This window comes from Aotus nancymaae, unplaced genomic scaffold (assembly GCF_030222135.1).
Source record: "Aotus nancymaae isolate 86718 unplaced genomic scaffold, 86718_ANA_hifiasm-v0.15.2.pri h1tg000025l, whole genome shotgun sequence".
NCBI classification, from domain to species: domain Eukaryota; kingdom Metazoa; phylum Chordata; class Mammalia; order Primates; family Aotidae; genus Aotus; species Aotus nancymaae.
In genome coordinates this window covers 12408767-12429327 of record NW_026988438.1, presented here as the reverse complement: position 1 = coordinate 12429327, position 20561 = coordinate 12408767, and the positions used below count along the sequence as shown (strand labels likewise).

Below are 20561 nucleotides of genomic sequence, written 5' to 3'. Positions count from 1 at the left end.
AGCAAAATGGGAATTTGTGGAAGGGTAAGGAAGGAGATGCTTCTCAATGGAGGATGAATAGAAACCAAAAAAGGTATCTACCACAGGTCCACCTTTAGATTTAGAAATACAACTTGAAATAAGAAAAAAAAAAATGCCACATTATACAGCTATATAATTTGTAAGTCAATTAGCTCTTTACAATAACAGATGCAACATATACATTTATAAATAATTTACTCCTTTGGAATTTCAAACTAAAGAAACTTCAACTATTCCATTTACAACAAATGTTTTCTGCTTTTGCTTCTCATCAGTTGAGAAAACAATGAAGGAATAAATACTCTTGATTCTTATTCCAGGGAACTAGAGGAATGGAGAGTAACCCTAGGGATTCTAGCCTCATAAGCTCAGAATATTTTTCTAGATGACACAAGTTCCTCAGTGCACACGTGGCAGTCTCTGCTTTCAAGCTAATATGCTATGAGTCATACTGGGTCCTCTTCCCTTGAGGTTAAATGTATTTCCTACACTTTTTTTCTTTATTTCTTCCTCTGCTTTGTTCTCTATCTTAACCCTATTCCTCTATCAGTCAATTCAGAAAATAACACCTGCCTTTCCAATCGTCTCAAAATCTTGGTAAATTTTGTGAAGATGTAGCTTCAAGGAATGAAAACTGTTTAGAAAATGTTCTCTTAGATTATACAGGGTGGCACTGTCAGGTGTTTTCAATAGGAGATGAGAAGCTATGTTGAAAAGCACAATGTTACCAGAAGGACTTCCCTCATCTTTGTTTCCTGTTGTCCATTTTTCACTTACTCCCTAATTTAACATTGGAAATGAGGTGCATTTAGCTCTGTCCCTCTCTTTCCCCTAAAGTTCTTCTTTTTCTTACTCAGGGATCATCCACAACAAAAAAACAGTCTGATATCTAATTAGGCCAGTAGTTTCAACTGATTTGGGCTCACAGCTGAATAGCTGAAAGCAAGAAACAACGATACAATTAAACTAGGGACTTTGTATTTAAGGACATTCATCCACTACATAATCAGCACTTGAATCTCACACTAAGGCTCTGTCTTACTCATTCTAACATATTTATCTCTCAGGTTAGTCATGCCATAAAAATATGCATTGTTAATAATTGCTTCATCTCTGTCTCTGATGTTCCAATATATAAAGCCTTCCCCTGTGTGCCCTAAGTTCTGTCCTCTGAAAGAGAACATATTTTCTGCTGCTTATTTTCTTGCTGTTGGATGCAATTTTGCTCTAGTATGAACTCATAAATTCAAATAACTGGTTAAGTATGTTTATTATTAAGTATGTTTAAGTACCTCTGTTACCATAAAGAGGAGCAGATATACTCATCCACAGTTACAAATTAATTCATGAAAAGAAATGGAGCCAGTGATAATTATGCATTCTTTTAAAAGAGTAATAAATTTTCAACAGGCTAATAAAATGAGATCTGACATATACGCTACCATTCTACCATACTCTTAAATCCAAATTGCTTGCTATGAATGATGCTACTATTTTATACAGTACACAGTAAAATCAGTAAATAAGTTGTCACTTCCTGAAAGGTCTCCATGATGTTCACATCTAAAATATTTAATGCATAATTGCTTAAAAATAAGTTAGACATCATCACTGTAGTTTAATTAAAAGAATGTTAATGCTTTATATGATCACATACAATCTCACTGACTGCCTTTTGGGGTATATTTTCCCCAGTTAGGGGACAGCGAAATTGAGATTCAAAAGGGTTAGGCGACTTACTACAGGTCATCCAGCTAATCAGTGATCAATCTGGAGGCACTGAAGTATAAATACCTGGATTGGGCTTATCATAGTGGTGGCTACAAAAAGGCTACAGCTGTGTTTAAAAGTTTATAGGCGAGCCATCCATTTTCAGTTGACTTTTTCAGGAAATGATTCAGTTTGAAAAGGAGCAAGAATCCTGCAAGACAGGGCTTTGAGAGAATTTAGATCTGTAGATTCTGATCTTTAGATGGATTACATCAAAGCAGAATTGAACTGCCCCCTTGGTAGACTTGAGAAATGCAGACAAATGCATTGGCAAGCCATGAAAATGTTGCAAGGAGAGTCAGCAGAGGTGTTTGTAGCTAAACATGCTATGTATCAGACTGGCCATTTGTGAAGAGGAAGAATATAGTCAACTTTGTGAAACAGTATTCCAAGCCCTCTGGGCAAATTTATATTATGAGTCAATCTGTAATTTGCTTGGAGATGGCAGACAAAATGGATGTCTGGTTTCAAGATATGGTTTAATTTTGTGTTAACTCATTAAATAAAAAAAAATTTTAAATTTTTGAGGAAAAAAAACTGGGGGCAGAATTCAAACTTCAAGGATTCCATTGTTCTATTAACCATGTTACTTCCACAACTGGCAGAGTTTAGCTCACAGTAAGAGTCACACTTCAAATCTCTATGAGATCAAAAAATCCTTAGATAATACAGGTGTCTGGTAGCAAAGATAATCATTACATTGTAGGCTACCCACTAAAGTGAAAAAGATATACTTCATTCAATTGTTTATTCATTCAAACAACAAATAATCAAACACCTGCATGTGTGCCAGGCATTGTGCTAGGCTCTATTATATCCAGCTGTATGAGTTACCTATTGTTGCATAACAAACACAAAACTTGGTGGCTTAAAACAACAGTCATTTAAACATTTAGTATCTCACAGTTTCTGTGGACTAGGAATTCAGGAGCACCTTAGCTGAATGGTTCTGGCTCAGGGTCTCTTTCTACGTTACAGTCTAGGTTAAGATGTTGACCATGATGCACATAATCGTCTGAAGGCTTGACTGGGGTTGGAGGATCTGCTTCCGATCTCACTCACAAGGCTGTTATCAGAAGGCCTCAACACCTCACTGGTTGTTGGCTAGAATCCTTAATTACTCACCATGTAAGCCTCTTTATAAGTTGCCTGAGTGACCTTATGATTCGACACGACAGCTACCTGGCCCCAACAAGTAATCCCAGAGAAAGAATAAAAAGCCTGGCATGTTTTATGATTTCCCCTCAGAAGTCACACTACGTCATTTCCACTATATTCTATTCATGAGAACAAGTCATTTAATACAGTTCAAACTCAAGGTGAGGGGAATGAAGTTTCACCCTTTGAATGAAGAAATATCAAATAATTGGTGAACATATTTTAATGCTACTATGTGAGTTAATAAAATTTAATTTGGCTGGGTGTGGTAGCTCACACTTGTAATCCCAGCACTTTGGGAGGCCAAGGCAGGTGGATCACGAGGTCAGGAGTTTGAGATCAGCCTGGCCAAGATGGTGAAACCCCGTCTCTACTAAAAATACAAAAAACTAGCTGAGTGTGGTGGCGTGTGCCTATAATCTCAGCCACTTGGGAGGCTGAGGCAGGAGATTCGCTTGAACCCAGGAGGTGGAGGTTACAGTGAGCCAAGATTGTGCCACTGCACTCCAGCCTGGGTGACAGAGCAAGACCCCAACTCAAAAAAAAAAAAATTTAATTTATCAAATTTAATTATTCTAAAGTGGTGTTAATATATTTGTAAAATGTAGGTTTTAAAAAAAACTAAATTTATTAGAGAAGACAATGTTTTAATGTTGTTGCTAGCTTGTTTGCATTTTGTCACCATTTTCATTCTATTAAAAATTTCTATTCTATTAAAAAATTCTATTAAAATTTTCTATATATTTTAATAGATATTCTCATTCTATTAAAAAATTCTATATATAGTGCTAAATAAATGATGACTTCTCGTATCTTATGTCAACTAAGAATTGCATTTGATACTTATAACAGACAACCCAAATAACAAAATCTTATATAGAAGGGATATATTCTTCCTCACCTAACAACAAATCCAGAAGTGGACAATTCAGAGCTGGTAAGTTGGCAAAGCAACTATGAACCTAGGCACCTCTGGCATCCTACACTACTAATAGTCTGTGTGGCTTTTATTTTTATGGGCGAAATATGGCTGCTCTACCTCCAGTATCATATCCCTGTTTCAGGTTCAAAAAAAAGGGATGGGTGCAGATCAAATGACTCAAGTGATATTTCTTCCATAAAGCTTTCCTTGAGCCTCCTCTAGAGAAATTCACTTTTATTTAACTGATACATGACCAACCATGACTTAAGTCTAGGGGCATGAATATTTTTAACTGGACACATCGTCACCCTGAAGAAATCAGAGTTCTACTAGTAAAGAAGAAAGGATATTGGTTTAGACAACTAGTAATGTCTACTGACCTACTCCAAGGAGCTCTGACATGCATTATTAAACACGAGACACCAGATAAACAACACTGAGGTTTATCTGTGTTTCAAATATGTTTCAAACGGGAGAATCTGGTCAGTTTTGAGTCCTACATATGAAGTATATTTTCCAAAATAACCACTTTTATTCTCTAATTGAAAATGTTGAAGAATTGGCTGACATTAATGCCACTTCTAGGAATGTATCCAAGGATATAACTACACAATTGTGCAAAAGTCTATGGATAAGAATGTTCATCAGAGACTTTTTTTATGATAGTAAAAACTTGGAAACATAAATGTCAATCAATAGAATATTGGTTGGATAAATGATACATCCACTTAACAGACACTGCAACTTTTAAAAATGATGTTATTCATGACATATTATTCACTGTGCAGATAAGATCCAATTGATGAAATATTTTATTTATATGTCTATATGTGTTTTTATTCTTAGAGAGAAGCCTAGAAGAATGTAACACACAATTTAAAAAATGGTTATCTCTAGATTATGGGATTTGGACAAATTATAACTTCTTTGCATTTTTGTTTAAAATTTTTGAAATTGTTTGCATAAGCATGTATTGATTATATGAAACAATAGTTATTAGTTGGGTGCCACAGCCTGTGCCTATACTCCCAACCACTGGGGAGGCTACGGCAGGAGGAATGCTTCAGCCTTCAGCCCAGTTGTTCAAGGCTGCTGTGTGCCATGATCATTCACAGGAGTGCCTGTGAATAGCCAATGCACTCCAACCTGGGCAACACAGAAATACCCTATCTCTTTAACCAAACAAACAAACAAAAACTGTTTTCAAATAAAGGCAGGGATGGGATGGGGCTGATTTGTTCCACTATTGTTTCTAGCAAGTAATTTTCCTGGGTAAGGCTGTGGCTGAACTTATCTTTGGAAAGGTTTCTTATCTTTGCTCACTGTATTCTTTACTCCTTATAGCTTTTAATAAAATTAAGACGAGATAAGGGGTTCTGAGTTTTGGTTTCTACTTGGAACACTGACCTCTGGAAGAGTCTCCTATCCCTGTTTTACAATGGGTGGAAGGGTATGGTGGCAATGGGAAGGATATGGTGGGAAGGTGAGGGGAGAGAGTGATCAACAACTATATAAAAGTTGGGGAGCTGCAGAGGATGGAGGTAAGGATGTAAGGGACAGAAGTCTGGACCCATGAGCCAGGGAAAGAGCAATAACCTGGACATCAGGATAGCTGCACTTCTCTTCTAACATGGACCTATCAGTTTATTATCTTTCTGGCCTCAGTTTTCTGATGTGAAAAATGAAATAACTATTAGAATCACTACATGTGCTTTATGTTTTACGATTCTTTTGGATATATTGATGCTATGTCCTGAGAAACCACACTACAGCTGAACCTAAGCAAATTAAAGGAAAAATAACAATAACTAATGTATGTTGTTTATTATTTCTCTCAGGCACTCGAAGTAGCTTGCCAATAGGTGGAGAGACCAAGACGCCAGCCAAGGCAGTCTGATTTCAGAGCCCATACTCTTAACAACCATGCTGTAGAGTACTAAAGAACTGCATTTAAAGGAAGCAGGGTAGCTTTCCCATTCTGGAGCTTGGTCTAGTAGATAATGGTTAACCGCAGTAAGGCCTATACCTTACCTTCACCTCGTGACTATTGTGGAATTGCCTCAATAGGTGGCAGCCTCCTCCCCTTTTCCAAAGACAACTTCCTCATCCAGAGCCCTTTGGCCAGCGAAAGGGGAGATAGGTTTAGTTAAGCCCGGAAGAAGCTCTTCCGGCCACTGACCCACAGAACCGAAGCGCTGACAGAACCAAAGACGAAGTGTGCCTACAGAAAGCTTTCTGGTACCATTGTATCGGTTTTCAGCTCTTCCTGGTTCACACGTGATGACCCAGCACCCGTTTGGATACTTCATCTAATCATTATTTCCTTTCATTAAGCCCAGAAAGATACTGAGTAAAGAGAGTACGGGAGAGAACAGGAAAAACAAACGAACGGGTTAAGAGCAGGCTAGAAGCCATAAAAGTCCTGCAGGGTTAGAGCCTGTACCTCAGACAAAGGTCCCTCAGGCATCTCCTTTCTCATTCCCTGTGGTTTCCTTGCTTTCTTCCCGCTCAAGGTCCGGAAGTTAGTGCCTGACCTTACAGCAGGATCAGAAAGGTGGAGGCCAGCAGAGACAAGCCGCAAGGGGGCTACAGCGAAATCTAAGGCTCGTGGAAGATCCGACTTCCCAGACCCCTTCGCATTAGGGCGGAGCGTGCGCTCGGGGGCCAATCCCCGCGTCCTCACGTCGCCGTATCCCCGCCCTCCGTGCCCCTCCCGCTCCACCCTTCCCTGGGGCTGGTGCGGCAGCGGAGACGTCAGCGCCAGGAGACTCCGGGTAGCGGCTGCGCCGTAGGCGGGCCGCGGCCTGGACGCGCTGCGGGGAGGGGCGGAGCGAGCGGGCGGGAGCGAGCACTGGGCCCGCCTCGGCAGCCGCCGCCGCCGCTGCCGGGGAATCATCTAGGCGGCAGCGGGCGGCCTCAGCTAGCGGCCACGAGCCACTTCTGCGGCTGCCCAGAGAAGCAAAGGTCGCCGGTCCCGTGTCGTCCCTCCTCTCCGCCCCCCAGGAGGGGCGAGAGGGAGCTGCGGCTGATGTCAGGTACGGCCGACGGAGGCGCCCTCAGGCTGCGGGTCCAAGGTCTCGGTTCCCCTCGCCCTCCCCCATCTCTGGGTTGGTAGGGGAAGCGTGAAGGATAGAACCAAACCCCGGGCGCGGCGGAACAGGTGTCTCGGGGTCAAAGCCGGGCTGGGGGTGTCCGGGCTCCTGAGGAAGGCGCGGGGACTTCCTGCTCCCGGCGCCTCAGCTGTCTGCTACAAGGGCCGGGTGTGTACCCGGTCGCAATTTTGTAGACATGCAGCCTTCTGTTCGTCGTGGGTCCTTCCCTTGTGCCCGCTCGCGCCCCTCTTCTGCCCGCGCGCTGCTTGGCGGCGGCGGCGGCGGCGGCAGCAGCAGCAGCAGCAGCAGCAGCGGCAGCGATGGGACACGGACTGCACCCGGGCCGGACCACTTAGCGGTCCTGCCCCGCTGGGCCCTCCCCGCCCCTCCTCTCGGGTTGTCCCCGCCCCGCCGCCGACCTGTCGGTCCGGCCGGACTCGGCGCCCAGGTGTGGGGCACCTTCGCCGAGGGCCATTCGGCTGCTGCGCCGCCTGAGCTCCCAGCGAGCCGGCTCATTCCAGAAGTGCCTGGAGCTTGCCTGGGGCTAGCTTGGATCATCAGGTTTGTCTGTAGCTGATTTATTTCTTTAAGTTTCCCTGCCGCTGGCAGGGAACCAGATACGTGTGTGTTGGGGCATTCGCTGCGTGGAGGAGAAGGAAGAAAGGCATTTAAAAATTTTTATTTAAAAAAATTTTTTTGCCTCTCCACCCCATTCCCCTCGCCCCCAACAAATTGTGATGGGATTAATAGGTGTTGAAAGTTGTCCGTATTGCTTTGAATTTGGGTAAGTTGTACACTCTTAAAAGATGACCGTAATTTAGCTCTGTGGGTTTATTCTTTACTAGCCCTTACCATCTCCCCACCCCCCACCATCCCCCATTTAAAACAAACAACAATATCAGCAACAAAAAACCCACACATCCTGGAAAAATGTTCTAGATTTCTACTATACTTCTCTACATCCATTGTAGATATGACTGTATTTACTTTTAAGATAGAAAACTATTGTGCTAACCATGGATTGATTTCATTATGAATTTAAAAGTTATAGATTTAGAACCATGATGAATCAGTGAATAATTAGGCCAACATGTAAGGGACAGAAATATGTTAATTTACTGAAAGTTGGGCATAGAACATATCGCTGCCTAGATGGCAGGAAAAAGTGCTGTGCATAATTTCAAGTTGCTTGTTTCTGGTGTTAGTTTGGGAAGTGGGAATCTGAGTTTTTAGAAGGTACTTAAATGACAGCTTTTCACCCTCTTAGTTAAATGTCAGATGAGCTTGATGCACATGATACTGTATGTTCTAAGTATTGTATATAGTAAACTATATTTTCTACCGGCCTTTATGTATATCGATGTACAGTTTAAGTGAATATAAAGTTTAAAGCTAGCAGTTAACTCTTCATATGTTAAATAAAACGATTTAGTAAGGAAAGTACGACATTTAAATTTTTTCATAGGAAAAGACAATTTTTCAGTATTAGTGGAGAACTACTAGATGTCTCTCTTAAATTTGCCTGGAATTTCTATTTTTCTGTATCTTTCTACTTAGGATTAAGCATTTTAGGAATATTTTGTGTTTCCTTTTAAAGTTTTTCTTAATTATGCTTTTTAAGACTATACTAGTCAGCGTTTCTGAGTAAATTCAATATCCAGTTATTCTTAGAATTGTATAATAGATTTATTCAGGGTACATATCTAAGTTCATGTTTACCTAATAGAAATATGAAAATGTATGTCACTGGGCATATGCTATTTATATGTTGATTTGTGCTAAAATTAAAATTGCATTATACAGTTTAACTTTATAAGTCATAGTAATTTAAAGTAAGTCTGTGTATGGTAAAATCATTGATTGGAATTTTTGTGACCGTGCAGCTATAAATAAACCTTAAGTAGAAATGGAAAGCTTGATGCTGAAATTGAATTCAGATAGGCTTAAAAGTTTAAGCTTCCCAATACAACCATTTTTTCTTTTAGAAGATTCTTAAGATTTGATTAACGAGTTTGGTGTACGAACTATAGCAAGGCTGAAAGAAAGGCATGACAAAAATGTTTTTACTCCAAATTCAGTGGGATTAAGTCATTCTTTTAAAAGAAGAAAGGGATGTCTGGGGGGAGGGGTGGAAGGAGACTTGTTCCATAAAGTGAAAAGTTAGCCTTTTATCTTAAAACCTGGTTAGAGAGGAACTCCAATGTGTACTTAAATTATTTTGCAGCTAATACAAATGTCCAAGGGGAAAATATATGCCAAAATCTGTAATGTATGAGAACAAGAAGTGTCCGTTGGAGAGAAAAAATATATATAAAGAAACGTGTTTGTGATCTAGGGAAGCACATAAGAAGGTGGAAGAAACAAAAGGAAAGTCCATATAAATTATCTAGCACCTGTAGCATGTGCTGCCTTGCTCATTGAAGGGGCATGTTGTGGGCAAGGAGAGGCAATATTAGGGAGATTCTGGAATGGGAAACCTGTATATGTGTGTGTGTGTGTGTGTGTGTATATATATATATATATATTTTTTTTTTTTTTTTTTCTTTGAGATGAAGTTTCGCTCTTAGTACCCAGGCTGGAGTGCAATGGCACGATCTCGGCTCACCGCAACCTCCGCCTCCTGGGTTCAGGCAATTCTCCTGCCTCAGCTTCCTGAGTAGCTGGGATTACAGGCACGCGCCACCATGCCCAGCTAATTTTTTGTATTTTTAGTAGAGACGGGGTTTCACCATGTTGACCAGGATGGTCTCGATCTCTTGACCTCGTGATCCACCCGCCTCGGCCTCCCAAAGTGCTGGGATTACAGGCGTGAGCCACCGTGCCCAGCCGGAAACCTGTATATTAAAGCACATTTAAACTGGTGGATGTTGGATAATAGGCAGAACTTGAAATTAAATACAGCTTGGCATAGTTATTTGCATTCTTTGTCATTGTATTAGTTTTCTAGGGCTGCGGTAACAAAATACCACAAACTGGGTGATTTAAAACAGGAGATTTATTGTCTCAGTTCTGGAGACAAAATATCTGTCTGAAATCAAGATATAGGTAGGGCCATGCTCTCTCAAGGTTCAAGGGGAGAATCTGTTCCATCTCTCTTAACTTCTTGTGTTACTGCCAGACCTTGGCATTTTTTGGCTTGCAGCTATATCACTCCAGTCTCTGACTCTGTTATCATGACATAATCCCTGTGTGGCTCTGTCTTCATATGGTGTGCTCCCCTTCTTAGAAGGATACTAGTCGTATTGGATTAAGATCCACCCTAATCACCTCATCTTAACTTGATTACCTCTGCAAAGATCCTATTTTGAAATAAGGTCACATGCAGAGGTACCAGAATTAGGACTTCAGCCTATCTTTTGGGGAGACACAGTTTAACCTATAACAGTTATGCAGTTTATCTTTTACAGTGTTCAGTAGATGTTTAGCATCATAGGCTGAATCAGAGGCTACAATGGAAACAGGATGGGACCCCTACATTTATTTACATATATCAGTATGTCTTAATCCGTTTTCTGTTACCTCTAGCAGAATATCTGAAACTGGGTATTCTATAAAGAAAAGAAATTTATTCCTTACAGTTATGAAGGCTGAAAAGTCCTGGGTCAGGGGGCCACATCTGGTGAGGGCCTTGCTGGTAGGGACTCTGCAGAGTCCTGAGGTAGCACAGGGTACCACATGGCGAGGGGGCCGCGCATGCTAGCCCAGAACTCTTTCTTACAAAGCTACTAGTTTCTTTCCCATGGTAACCCATTCATGAGGGCCAAAGCCTTAGGATCCAGTCATCACTTAAAGACTCCAGCTCTCAATACTGCCACACTGGCGATAAAGTTTCAACATGAGTTTTGGAAGAGACAAACATTTAGACCACAGCAAGTGCTTACTGTGTGCCAAGTCCTAGAGATAAAACAATGGATAGACAAAAATCTCTGTCCTCACGGAACTTACATTCAGAAACACAGGTTCTAAAAATGTGGTCCCTGGATCTGCAGCATCAGCATCACCTAGGAAGTTGTTAGAAATTGACGTTTTCAGTCTCCATCACAGAACTACTTAACTGGCCTTCCAAATTATTCTGATGCAGACTCAGGTTTCAGAACCACTGATCAAGATGGAAAAAAGACAATAAACAAGATGGATAAGTAAAATAATATTAGCTATTAAGAGGTGCTGTGGGTAAGAATAGGGTGGCCAGCAAAGACCCTGAAAAGTAAAGACCTGAAGGAGTTAGAGAGTGAGCCACATGAGCATCTGGGTGCGTGTTCTCAGCAGAGAACAGTAAACGCAAAGACCCTGGCACATTGGAGGAATGGCAAGCAATCCAGCATTAAAACATAGTGAAGGAAACAGTATTAGGTTCAATCTATGAAATTGTTGCTGTTTGTTCATTTTTGACCTACAAAAGCACCAAATACTAGGGAGAAGAGATCAGAAAGAAAGTGGTGGAGTAGGGTGCCGATTGTGTAAATTGTTGTAAGGTTTTGGGTTTCTCTGATACTAGGAAGACAGTGGAGGGTTTTGAGCAAATAAGTGATATGATCTGATTTCAGTTTTAAAAGGATCACTGTGGCTACTGGTAAAAATGGGCCAAAGAAAGAAAGGCTAAAGGAAGGGAAAAGATAGCTAGAATGTTGTTGCAGTAGTTAGAGGTGGCTCAGACCAGGGTGATAGCAGTGGAGAGTACATGGAAAATGTTGTGAAAAGTAAGTTTTTTTCATCCCACTCCAGTTACCCCACTTGCCGAGTTGTTCTCCTCAAAGGCAATTAGTGTTAAAAATAGTCTTATCTCTTCTTCCTGAGATCTTTTATGTCTATATGAGAAACAGTTTTAACAAGTTAGTGGAGAGGTGGTTACTTGGGCCTGTTTTCTTCCCCAGGAAACATTTAGCAATGTCTAGAGACATTGTTTGTCACAACTAGGGGGAATGCTACTGGCTTGCATCTAGTTTAGCAGCAAGGGATGCTGCTAAACATCCTACAATCAACAGGACAACTTCCACAACAGAGAGTTATCCAGCTCTTGATGTCAGTAGCGCCAAGGTTAAGAAACCTTAGTTTCATGGGATTTACAGAGGTTGGTAGGAAGCAGGTGTTGTAGTCAGAGAAAAATGGAGGAGCTGACTGTATTGGGAATCTTTCAGGAACTGTAGATCAGGATTGCTGAAGCAGACATAAATTATAAGGCACAGAATAGCAAAAGATGAGGCTGGAAACTTGGACAGGCTCTAGATCATAGCCTTTATATATATCGTGTTAAAAAAAGCTTAGTTTTTGTCTTGTAGGCAGTGAGGTTCCATGAAAAGATTTGTGGGGTGACATGGTCAGCTTTTCATTTTAGAGAGGTCATTCTGGTGACAGAAGGGCTATGAGCTAAAGAGGGGTAGCACTTGAGTCAGACAGGTTAGATATTGTAATAGCCTCGGGAAGAGAGGAGTCTGACATAGGATAAATAATAGAAATGGAGAGGTGACAATGGATTAGAAAAATATTTAGGAAGTAATGTTGGCAAGACTTGGTAATTAGATTTGGGGTGAAGATAAGGGAAGCATTCAGAATGTCTCTGTACTTTTTAGTTTAGATAATCTTATGGCTTTGAGTGAAATAGGAACCCATTGGTGAGTAATTTAGATAATTACCAGTAATTAAGGTAAAATGAGCAGAGGAAGGTAATGAGTCACTTTGGGTGTGTTGAATTAGAGATGCCTATGTTCCAGGTGGAAGTGTTTAGCAGGCATTTGTGTATGTGAATCTGAAACTTGGATAAATCTGAAAGGAGCAAGAGATCATTTTAACAAGTATGGAGAAATTAGTGGACTTTAATTTTTATTATATTTTACTCTGTAGATAAAAATAGCCTCCCTTTAAGTTTTATCAGAAAAATAATGTATGTACCTGATGCAAAATTAAAACATCAAAAGGTTATAAAATGAAAAAAATTTCTCCTTTCTTGCTTGTGCCACCCAGTACTAGTTCCCAGAGATAGCTCTTGTTAAATATCATACGTATATATATCTTAACAGATTTTTTAGTATATACAGAAGCATCTAAAAAGCCAAGTGAGATCATAATAGAAAGATTTTTGTATTTTGTCTTAAAAAATAAACTTTTTATACAGTTGTTAAAATGAATGACATTGTGTTATGGAAAAAATAAGTGAAGGGGAAAAGTGCAGACTAATGGATAAGCATGATCTCTGATGTAAATTAAAAGCTGAACATACATGTGTGATGATATAGGCATTACCCAACAATACGAAAGCAGTTACTTTTGCGGAGAGATAGTGGTAGAGATGATAAAGAAAATTTACTCTTTTCTGTATGTGGTTTTCTCTCTCTTTCATTTGTTTGGGTTCCTTTTGTTTTCTTTACATTTTCTGATGCTTAAAAAAATACCCAGTACACCTTATTAACAATAAAAAGTAACCTTTGTCAAAAGCACAAAGATTTTCCTTCATCAGCACATGTAGATCACTATTTTTAACAGCTACTAGTATTCTATGCTACAGTATCTTTTTTTTTTTAAACTAGTTCCTCATCAACAGACAAACATCTTATGGTTATGGCTGTCATGAGCATCTTGGCTGACTTCTATGATTGTATCTGTAAAATAAATTTCTGATCATGAAGTGATGGATCAAGGCATAATTAAAAATTTTAACAGATATTGTGAAATGCCCCTCCAAAAGACAGTAAAAGTTTATATTGTGAGAAAGAATACAGGACTATCTGTTTTCTCATATCTGTGTCAATAACAGCTGTTAATAAACTTTAAAAGTTTTGCCAATATGTTAAGTTAAAAATAATATCTCTTCATTTGATTTACCCTTCTTTGTGAGTGAAATTTGAACATCATTGACCATTTTTCTCTGTGAATCTTTTATTTATCTATTTTTATATTTGGTTAACCATTGATCTTTTTTATTATTTATGATACTTTTTTGGTACTTTTTGCTGTACATTAAAAAATATATTTCATAAAGAATTATACCTTTTAACCAGCGACTTCATTGCCAGAAATTTATCCAGTGAATAAATTCATGGTTTTTTAATAGTCATAGCTTCCAAGTTCAGGAGAGATCTCAATGCGTAATATAAAAATGCAAAACTATATTTTCTTCCAGTTTTGTTTTAATTCCATTTTCTGAAATACTGAAATCTTAGAAACATTTGGAATTGTTACCAGAAAGTTAGGGATCCAGCTGGTTTTGTTTTTTTCTCAAAAGATTAATTAATTCAATACCATTTCTTCAATAAGCCATCTTTTTCTTGATTTGAGGTGCTATTATGTATTAAATTTCCATAGGAACTTTTGTTTTTCATAGATTCTTTGTTTCAAGCTGATAAAGTCTCTTTATAAAATCCATCTGGTAAAGACCACCGGGACACATCTGTAGGCTGACAAAGGTTAATTAGCTTGCTGCAGCGAGGGAGACTTGCACAGCGAAGGAAATGCCAGCATTTCACTAAAGAAGGAACCAGGGTTATTATAGGATTTTGGAGAAGGGTGGAATTTGGACAAAGTTTAAATGCAACAATATTTGATAAGCTTAAAGCACAGCAAGACTGTGTTTCAAGGGTTAGTAAACACCAGGCCTAGGCTAAGAAGCTGACTCAGGATTCTGATTCCCTGGAGACTACAAAATACATGTGGAATGTTGTGTCTGGAAACCCCTTATCTGAAGCTCTGCGTTGCAAATTGAGGCTGCTTCTGTTTCATAATGATCCACCATCAGTGCAAGAGTGGGATGTTCCATTCTCACTTTATGTAATTTCAAACAACATAGTTTTTGACAGTCTGATTGCAGAGAACAGTTTCTCAACACATTGTCTTTAGTATTAACAAATGCATTTTTTTAACAGACTCATAGTCTTTTCAGTCTCAATATCAAATTGTTTTCATTACTTTACCTTTTTTTAAGGTAATATATTTTTATATGTAGTAAATTTTGTCTCTTCCCCTCCCCCAAGTTCCCCTTTTAAGAACTTTCCAGTTATACTCACCTGTTTTTCCAGATAACATTTAGAATAATTTTTGCCATATTATTTTTTAAAAATCTTTTTATAACTTAAAATGGATCTGATCAGAATAATACACCCCTTCCCACAATGCCCCTTTTCGGAATTTCCCAGTTACACTCACATGTTTATTGGTCCAAAGTTTTAGAATACTTTTTGCCAAGTTATATAATTTTTAAAAATCTTCCTGTGTTTTAGCTGGTTAGTTTGGAGGAAATACAGGTTAATTTGGAGGAAATCAACATTGTTATCATTGATACCTTTTTTCAGTTTTTTAAAATTGTGATTAAAATACATATAAAGTTTACCATCATCATCATTTTTAAGTTTACAGATCAGTGGTATTAAGTACATTTATATTGTTGTGCAACCATCACTGCTGTCTATCTCCAAAACTCTTTATTTTGTAAAACTGAAGCTCTACATCCATTTAAACAATAGCTCTCCATTCTCACTTTTCCACAGACCCTGGAAACCAAAATTCTCTTCTATCTCTGATTTTCAGTACTTCAGAGTACTTCATGTAAGTGGAATTGTGCATTATTTGTCTCTTTGGGATTGGCTTATTTCATTTAGCAAAATGTCCTCAAGATTCATTCATTTTGTAGCATATGTCAGAATATCCTTACTTTTTAAGGCTGAATAATACTTCCATTGTATGTAAATACCAATATTGTTTGTTCATTCATCCTTCAGTCAACACTTGGTTTGCTTCACATTTTAGCACCTGTGAATACTGCTACTGTGAACATGAGTGTACAAATACCTTCTTGAAACTCTGCTCTCAAGGGATATATATCCAGAAGTAGAATTGCTGGATCATATGATAATTCTATTTTTAATTTTTTGAGTAATTTTCATACTGTTTTCCACAGCAGCATTAACATTTTACTTTCATATCAACAGTATACAAGGGTTCCAATTTCTCCACATTCTCTCCAACAGTTGGTATTTTCTGATTTTTGATGGTAGCCATTCTTATGGGTATGAGGCAGCATCACATTGTAGTTTTGATTTGTTTTGCTGATGATTAGAGATGTTGAGTATCTTCATGTGCTTATTGACCCTTCGTGTATCTTCTTAGGAGAAATGTTTATTTGAGTCTTTTGCACATTATTGAATCAAGTTGACTTTTTTTTTTGGTTGAGTTTTAGGAATTTTCTATATATTTTGGATACTAATCTCTTATCAGATACATGATTTGCAGATATTTTCACTCATTCTGTACATGATTTGCAGATATTTTCGCCCATTCTGTGGTTGTCTTTTTTACTGTTAATACGGTCTTACGCACAAATTTAAAAATTTTTCATGAAATCTAATTTGCCAATATTTTCTTTCAATGACTCTGCCTTTGCTGTCACATTCAAGAAATCATTGCCAAATATAATGTTATGAAGCTCTTTTGTTCAATGTTCTAAGAATTTTATAGTTTTAGATCTTATATTTAGGTGTTTGATCCATTTTGAGTTTTTCTTTTTTTTTTATTGCAATAGGTTTTTGGGGGAGCAGGTAGTGTCTGTTTACATGGATAGGTTTTTTGGTAGTGATTTTTGAAATTTGGGTGCACCACTCACCCAAGCAGTGTACACAGTACCCAATGTGTAGTCATTTATCCCTCACCCCTTCTCACCCTTTGCTTCAAGTTCCCAAAGTTCATTGCATCATTCTATACCTTTGCATCCTCATAGCTTAGCTCCCACCCATGAGTGACAACATACAATGTTTGGTTTTCCATTCCTGAATCACTTTACTTAGAATAATAATCTCTAACTCCATCCACGTTGCTGTGAATGCCATTATTTCATTACTTTTTATAGCTGAGTAGTATTCCATGCTGTGTGTGTATATTATACATACCACATTTTCTTTATCCACTTGTTAATTGATGGGCATTTGGGCTGATTGTATATTTTTGCAGTTACAAATTGTGTTGCTATAAATGTGTGTTCAAGTGCCTTTTTCATATAATGACTTCTTTTTCTCTGTGTAGATAGATACCCAGTAGTGGGATTGCTGGGTAGATCTACTTTTGGTTCCTTAAGGAATCACCACACCATTTTCCATAGTGGTTATACTAATTTACATTCCCAGCAGCTGTGTAAAAGTGTTCCCTTTTTACCACATTGATGCCAACAACTATTATTTTTTGTTTTTTTTTATTATGGCCATTCTTGCAGGAGTAAGTTGGTATCTCATTGTGGTTTTGATTTGCATTTCCCTGATAATTAGTTATGTTGAGCATTTTTTCATATGTTTGTTGGACATTTGTGTATTTTCTTTTGGGGATTGTCTATTCATGTCCTTAGCCCACTTTTTGATGGAATTGTTTGGTTTTTTCTTGCTGATTTGTTTGGGTTTTTTGATAGATTCTGGATATTAGACCTTTGTCAGATGTGTAGTTTATGAAGATTTTCTCCCACTCTTTGGGTTGTCTGTTTACTGATTATTTCCTTTGCTGTGCAGAAGCTTTTTAGTTTAATTAAGTCTCATCTATTTCTCTTTGTTTCTGTTGAATTTGCTTTTGAGCTCTTGGTCATGAAGTCTTTGCCTATGTCTAGAAGGGTTTTTCCGAGGTTATCTTCTAGGATGTCTATGATTTCCGGTCCGAAAAGATTTATGTCTTTGATCTAATCTTGAGTTCATCTTTGTATAAGGTGAGAGATGAGGATCTAGTTTCAATCTTGTCTATGTGGCTTGCCAGTTATCCCAGCACCATTTGTTGAATAGGGTGTCCTTTCTCCACTTTATGTTTTTGTTTGCTTTGTCAAAGATCAGTTGGCTGTAGGTATTTGGCTTTATTTCTGGGTTCTCTATTCTGTTTCATTAGTCTGTGTGCCTGTTTTCATACCAGTACCATGCTGTTTAGTTTAGTTTGAATTTGGGTAATATGATACATCCAGATTTGTGGGTTTTGAGGGTTTGTTTTGGTTTTGGTTTTTGCTTAGTCTTGGTTTGGCTATGTGTGTTCTTTTTTGGTTTCCTGTGAATTTTAGAATTGTTTTTACTAGCTCTGCAAAGAATGATGGTGATATTTTGATGGGAATTGCATTGAATCTGTAGATTGCTTTTGGCAGTATGGTCATTTTCTCAGTATTTCCTCTACCCATCCATGAGCATGGGATGTGTTTCCATTTGTTTGTGTCGTCTGTGATTCTTTCAGCAGTGTTTTGTAGTTTTTCTTGTAGAAGTCTTTTACTTCCTTAGGTATATTCCTAAGTATTTTATTTTTTTGCAGCTATAGTCCAAGGGGTTGCGTTCTTGATCTGATTCTCAGCTTGGTCGCTGTTGGTGTATAGCCATGCTGCCAATTTGTGTACATTAATTTTGTATCCTGAAACTTTACTGAATTCTTTTGCCAGTTCTAGGAGCTTTTTGGATGAATCTTTAGTTTTCTTGGTATATGCAAACAGCAACAGTTTGACTTCCTCTTTACTGATTTGGATGCCCTTTATTTCCTTGTTTTGTCTGATCACTCTGGCTAGGACTTCCAGTACTATGTTGAATAGAAGTGGTGAGACTGGGCATCCTTGTCTTGTTCTAGTTCTCAGGGGAAATGCTTTCAACTTTTCCCCGTTCAGTATAATGTTGGCTGTGGGTTTGTCATAGATGGCTTTTATTAGCTTAAGTCATGTCCCTTCTATGCCAGTTTTGCTGAGTGTTTTAATTATAAAGGGATACTGAATTTTGTCAGATGACTTTGCTGTGTCTATTGAGATGATCATATGATTTTTGTTTTTAATTGTTTATGTGGTCTATCACATTTATTGACTTGTGTATGTTAAACCATCCATGCATCCCTAGAATGAAACCCACTTGATAATGGTGTGTTATCTTTTTGGTAATGCTGTTGGATTTGGTTAGCTAGTATTTTGTTGAGGATTTTTGCATCTGTGTTCATCAGGGATATTGGCCTGTAGTTCTCTTTTTTTTGTTAGGTACTTTACTGGTTTTGGTATTAGGGTGGTACTAGCTTCATAGAATGAATTACTGAGGGTTTCCTCTTTCTCTATATTGTAGGACAGTGCCAATAGGATTGGTACCAATTCTTTTTTGAATGATAGAATTCAGCTCTGAATCCATCTGGGCCAGGACTTCTTTTGTTGGCAGTTTTAATTACCATTTCAGTCTTGCTGCTTGTTGTCGGTCTGTTCAGAGTTTCTATTTTCTTCCTGGTTTAATCTAGGAGGGTTGTATATTTTCAGGAATTTATCCATCTCCTCTAGGTTTTCTAGTTTGTGTGCATCAAGGTGGTTCAGAGTAGCCTTGAATGATCTTTTGTATTTCTGTGGTATCAGTTGTGATAGCTCCTATTTCCTTTTTAATTGAGGTTATTTGGATCTTCTCTCTTTGCTTGGTTAATCTCACTAATGGTCTTATCAATTTTATCTTTTCAAAGAACCAGCTTTGTCTTTCATTTATCTTTTGAGTTTTTTGTTTGTTTTTTTCTTTGTTTCAGTTTCATTTAGTTATGCTCTGACCTTTGTTGTTTTCTTTCTTCTGCTGGGTTTGGGTTTGGTTTGTTCTTGTTTCTTTAGTTCCTTGAGGTGTAACCCGATAGATTGTCTATTTGTGCTCTTTCAGACTTTTTGATATAGGCATTCATTGCTGTAAACTTTCCTCTTAGCACCACTTTTGCTTTATCCCAGAAGTTTTGATAGGTTGTGTCACTTATCATTCAGTTCAGAGGATTTTTAAATTTCCATCTTGATATCATTGTTGACTGAATAATCATTCAGGAGTAGGTTATTTAATTTCCATGTATTTGTGTGGTTTTGAGGGTTCCTTTTGGAGTTGATTTCCAATTTTATTCCACTATAACATGATAGAGTACTTGCTATAATTTTGATTTTCTTAAATTTGTTGAGACTTGTTTTGTGGCCTTTCGTGGTCTATCTTGGAGAAGGTTCCATGTACTGATGAATAGGATGTATATTCTTTAGTTGTTGGTAGAGTATCCCGTAAATATCTGTTAAGTCTGCTTGTTCTGTGGGGTATAGTTTAAGTCCATTGTTTCTCTGTTGACTTTCTGTCTTGATGACTTGTGCCATCAGTGGAGTATTGAAGTTCCCCACTATTGTTGTGTTGCTATTTATCTCATTTCTAAAGTCTAGTAGTAATCGTTTTATAAATTAGGGAGCTCCAGTGTTAGGTGCATATATATTTAGGATTGTGGTATTTTCTTGTTGGACAAGGCCTTTTGTCATGATACAATGTCCCTCTTTGTCTTTTATAATTGTTGTTGCTTTAAAGTCTGTTTTGTCTGATACAAAAATAGCTACTTCTGCTCACTTTCGGTGTCCATTGGAATGGAATATCTCTTCCCAATGTTTTACCTTAAGTTTGTGTGAGTCCTTATATGTCAGATGAGTTTCTTAAAGGCAGCAGATACTTCAAGAAAATATCTGGTGAATTCTTGGTTGGTGAATTCTTATTCATTCTGTTATTCTGTATCTTTTAAGTGGAGTGTTTACACCAATTACATTCAGCCTTAATATTGAGAAGTAAGGTACTAGTCTATTCATTGTGTTAGTTGTTTCCTGAATAACTCGTTTTTTTTCATTGTGTTATTGTTTTATAGGTCCT

The 20561-nt window shown here is 38.2% G+C and overlaps 1 protein-coding gene across 2 annotated transcripts in view; it reads left to right on the top strand.

The window, feature by feature from the left end:
• The first annotated feature begins 6790 nt into the window (after window positions 1-6790).
• The window catches only part of C1GALT1 (core 1 synthase, glycoprotein-N-acetylgalactosamine 3-beta-galactosyltransferase 1), a 57361-nt gene continuing 43590 nt past the window's right edge, over window positions 6791-20561 (top strand). The window contains exon 1 of one of the 2 annotated variants that reach the window (XM_012450757.2): window positions 6791-6906. In XM_012450757.2, the coding sequence (XP_012306180.2) occupies window positions 6900-6906 (7 nt within the window). In that variant the 5' untranslated portion in view covers window positions 6791-6899. Of the gene's footprint in view, window positions 6907-7500; window positions 7525-20561 lie in introns of those variants that run through there. The other variant, XM_064380378.1, reaches the window with a different exon arrangement.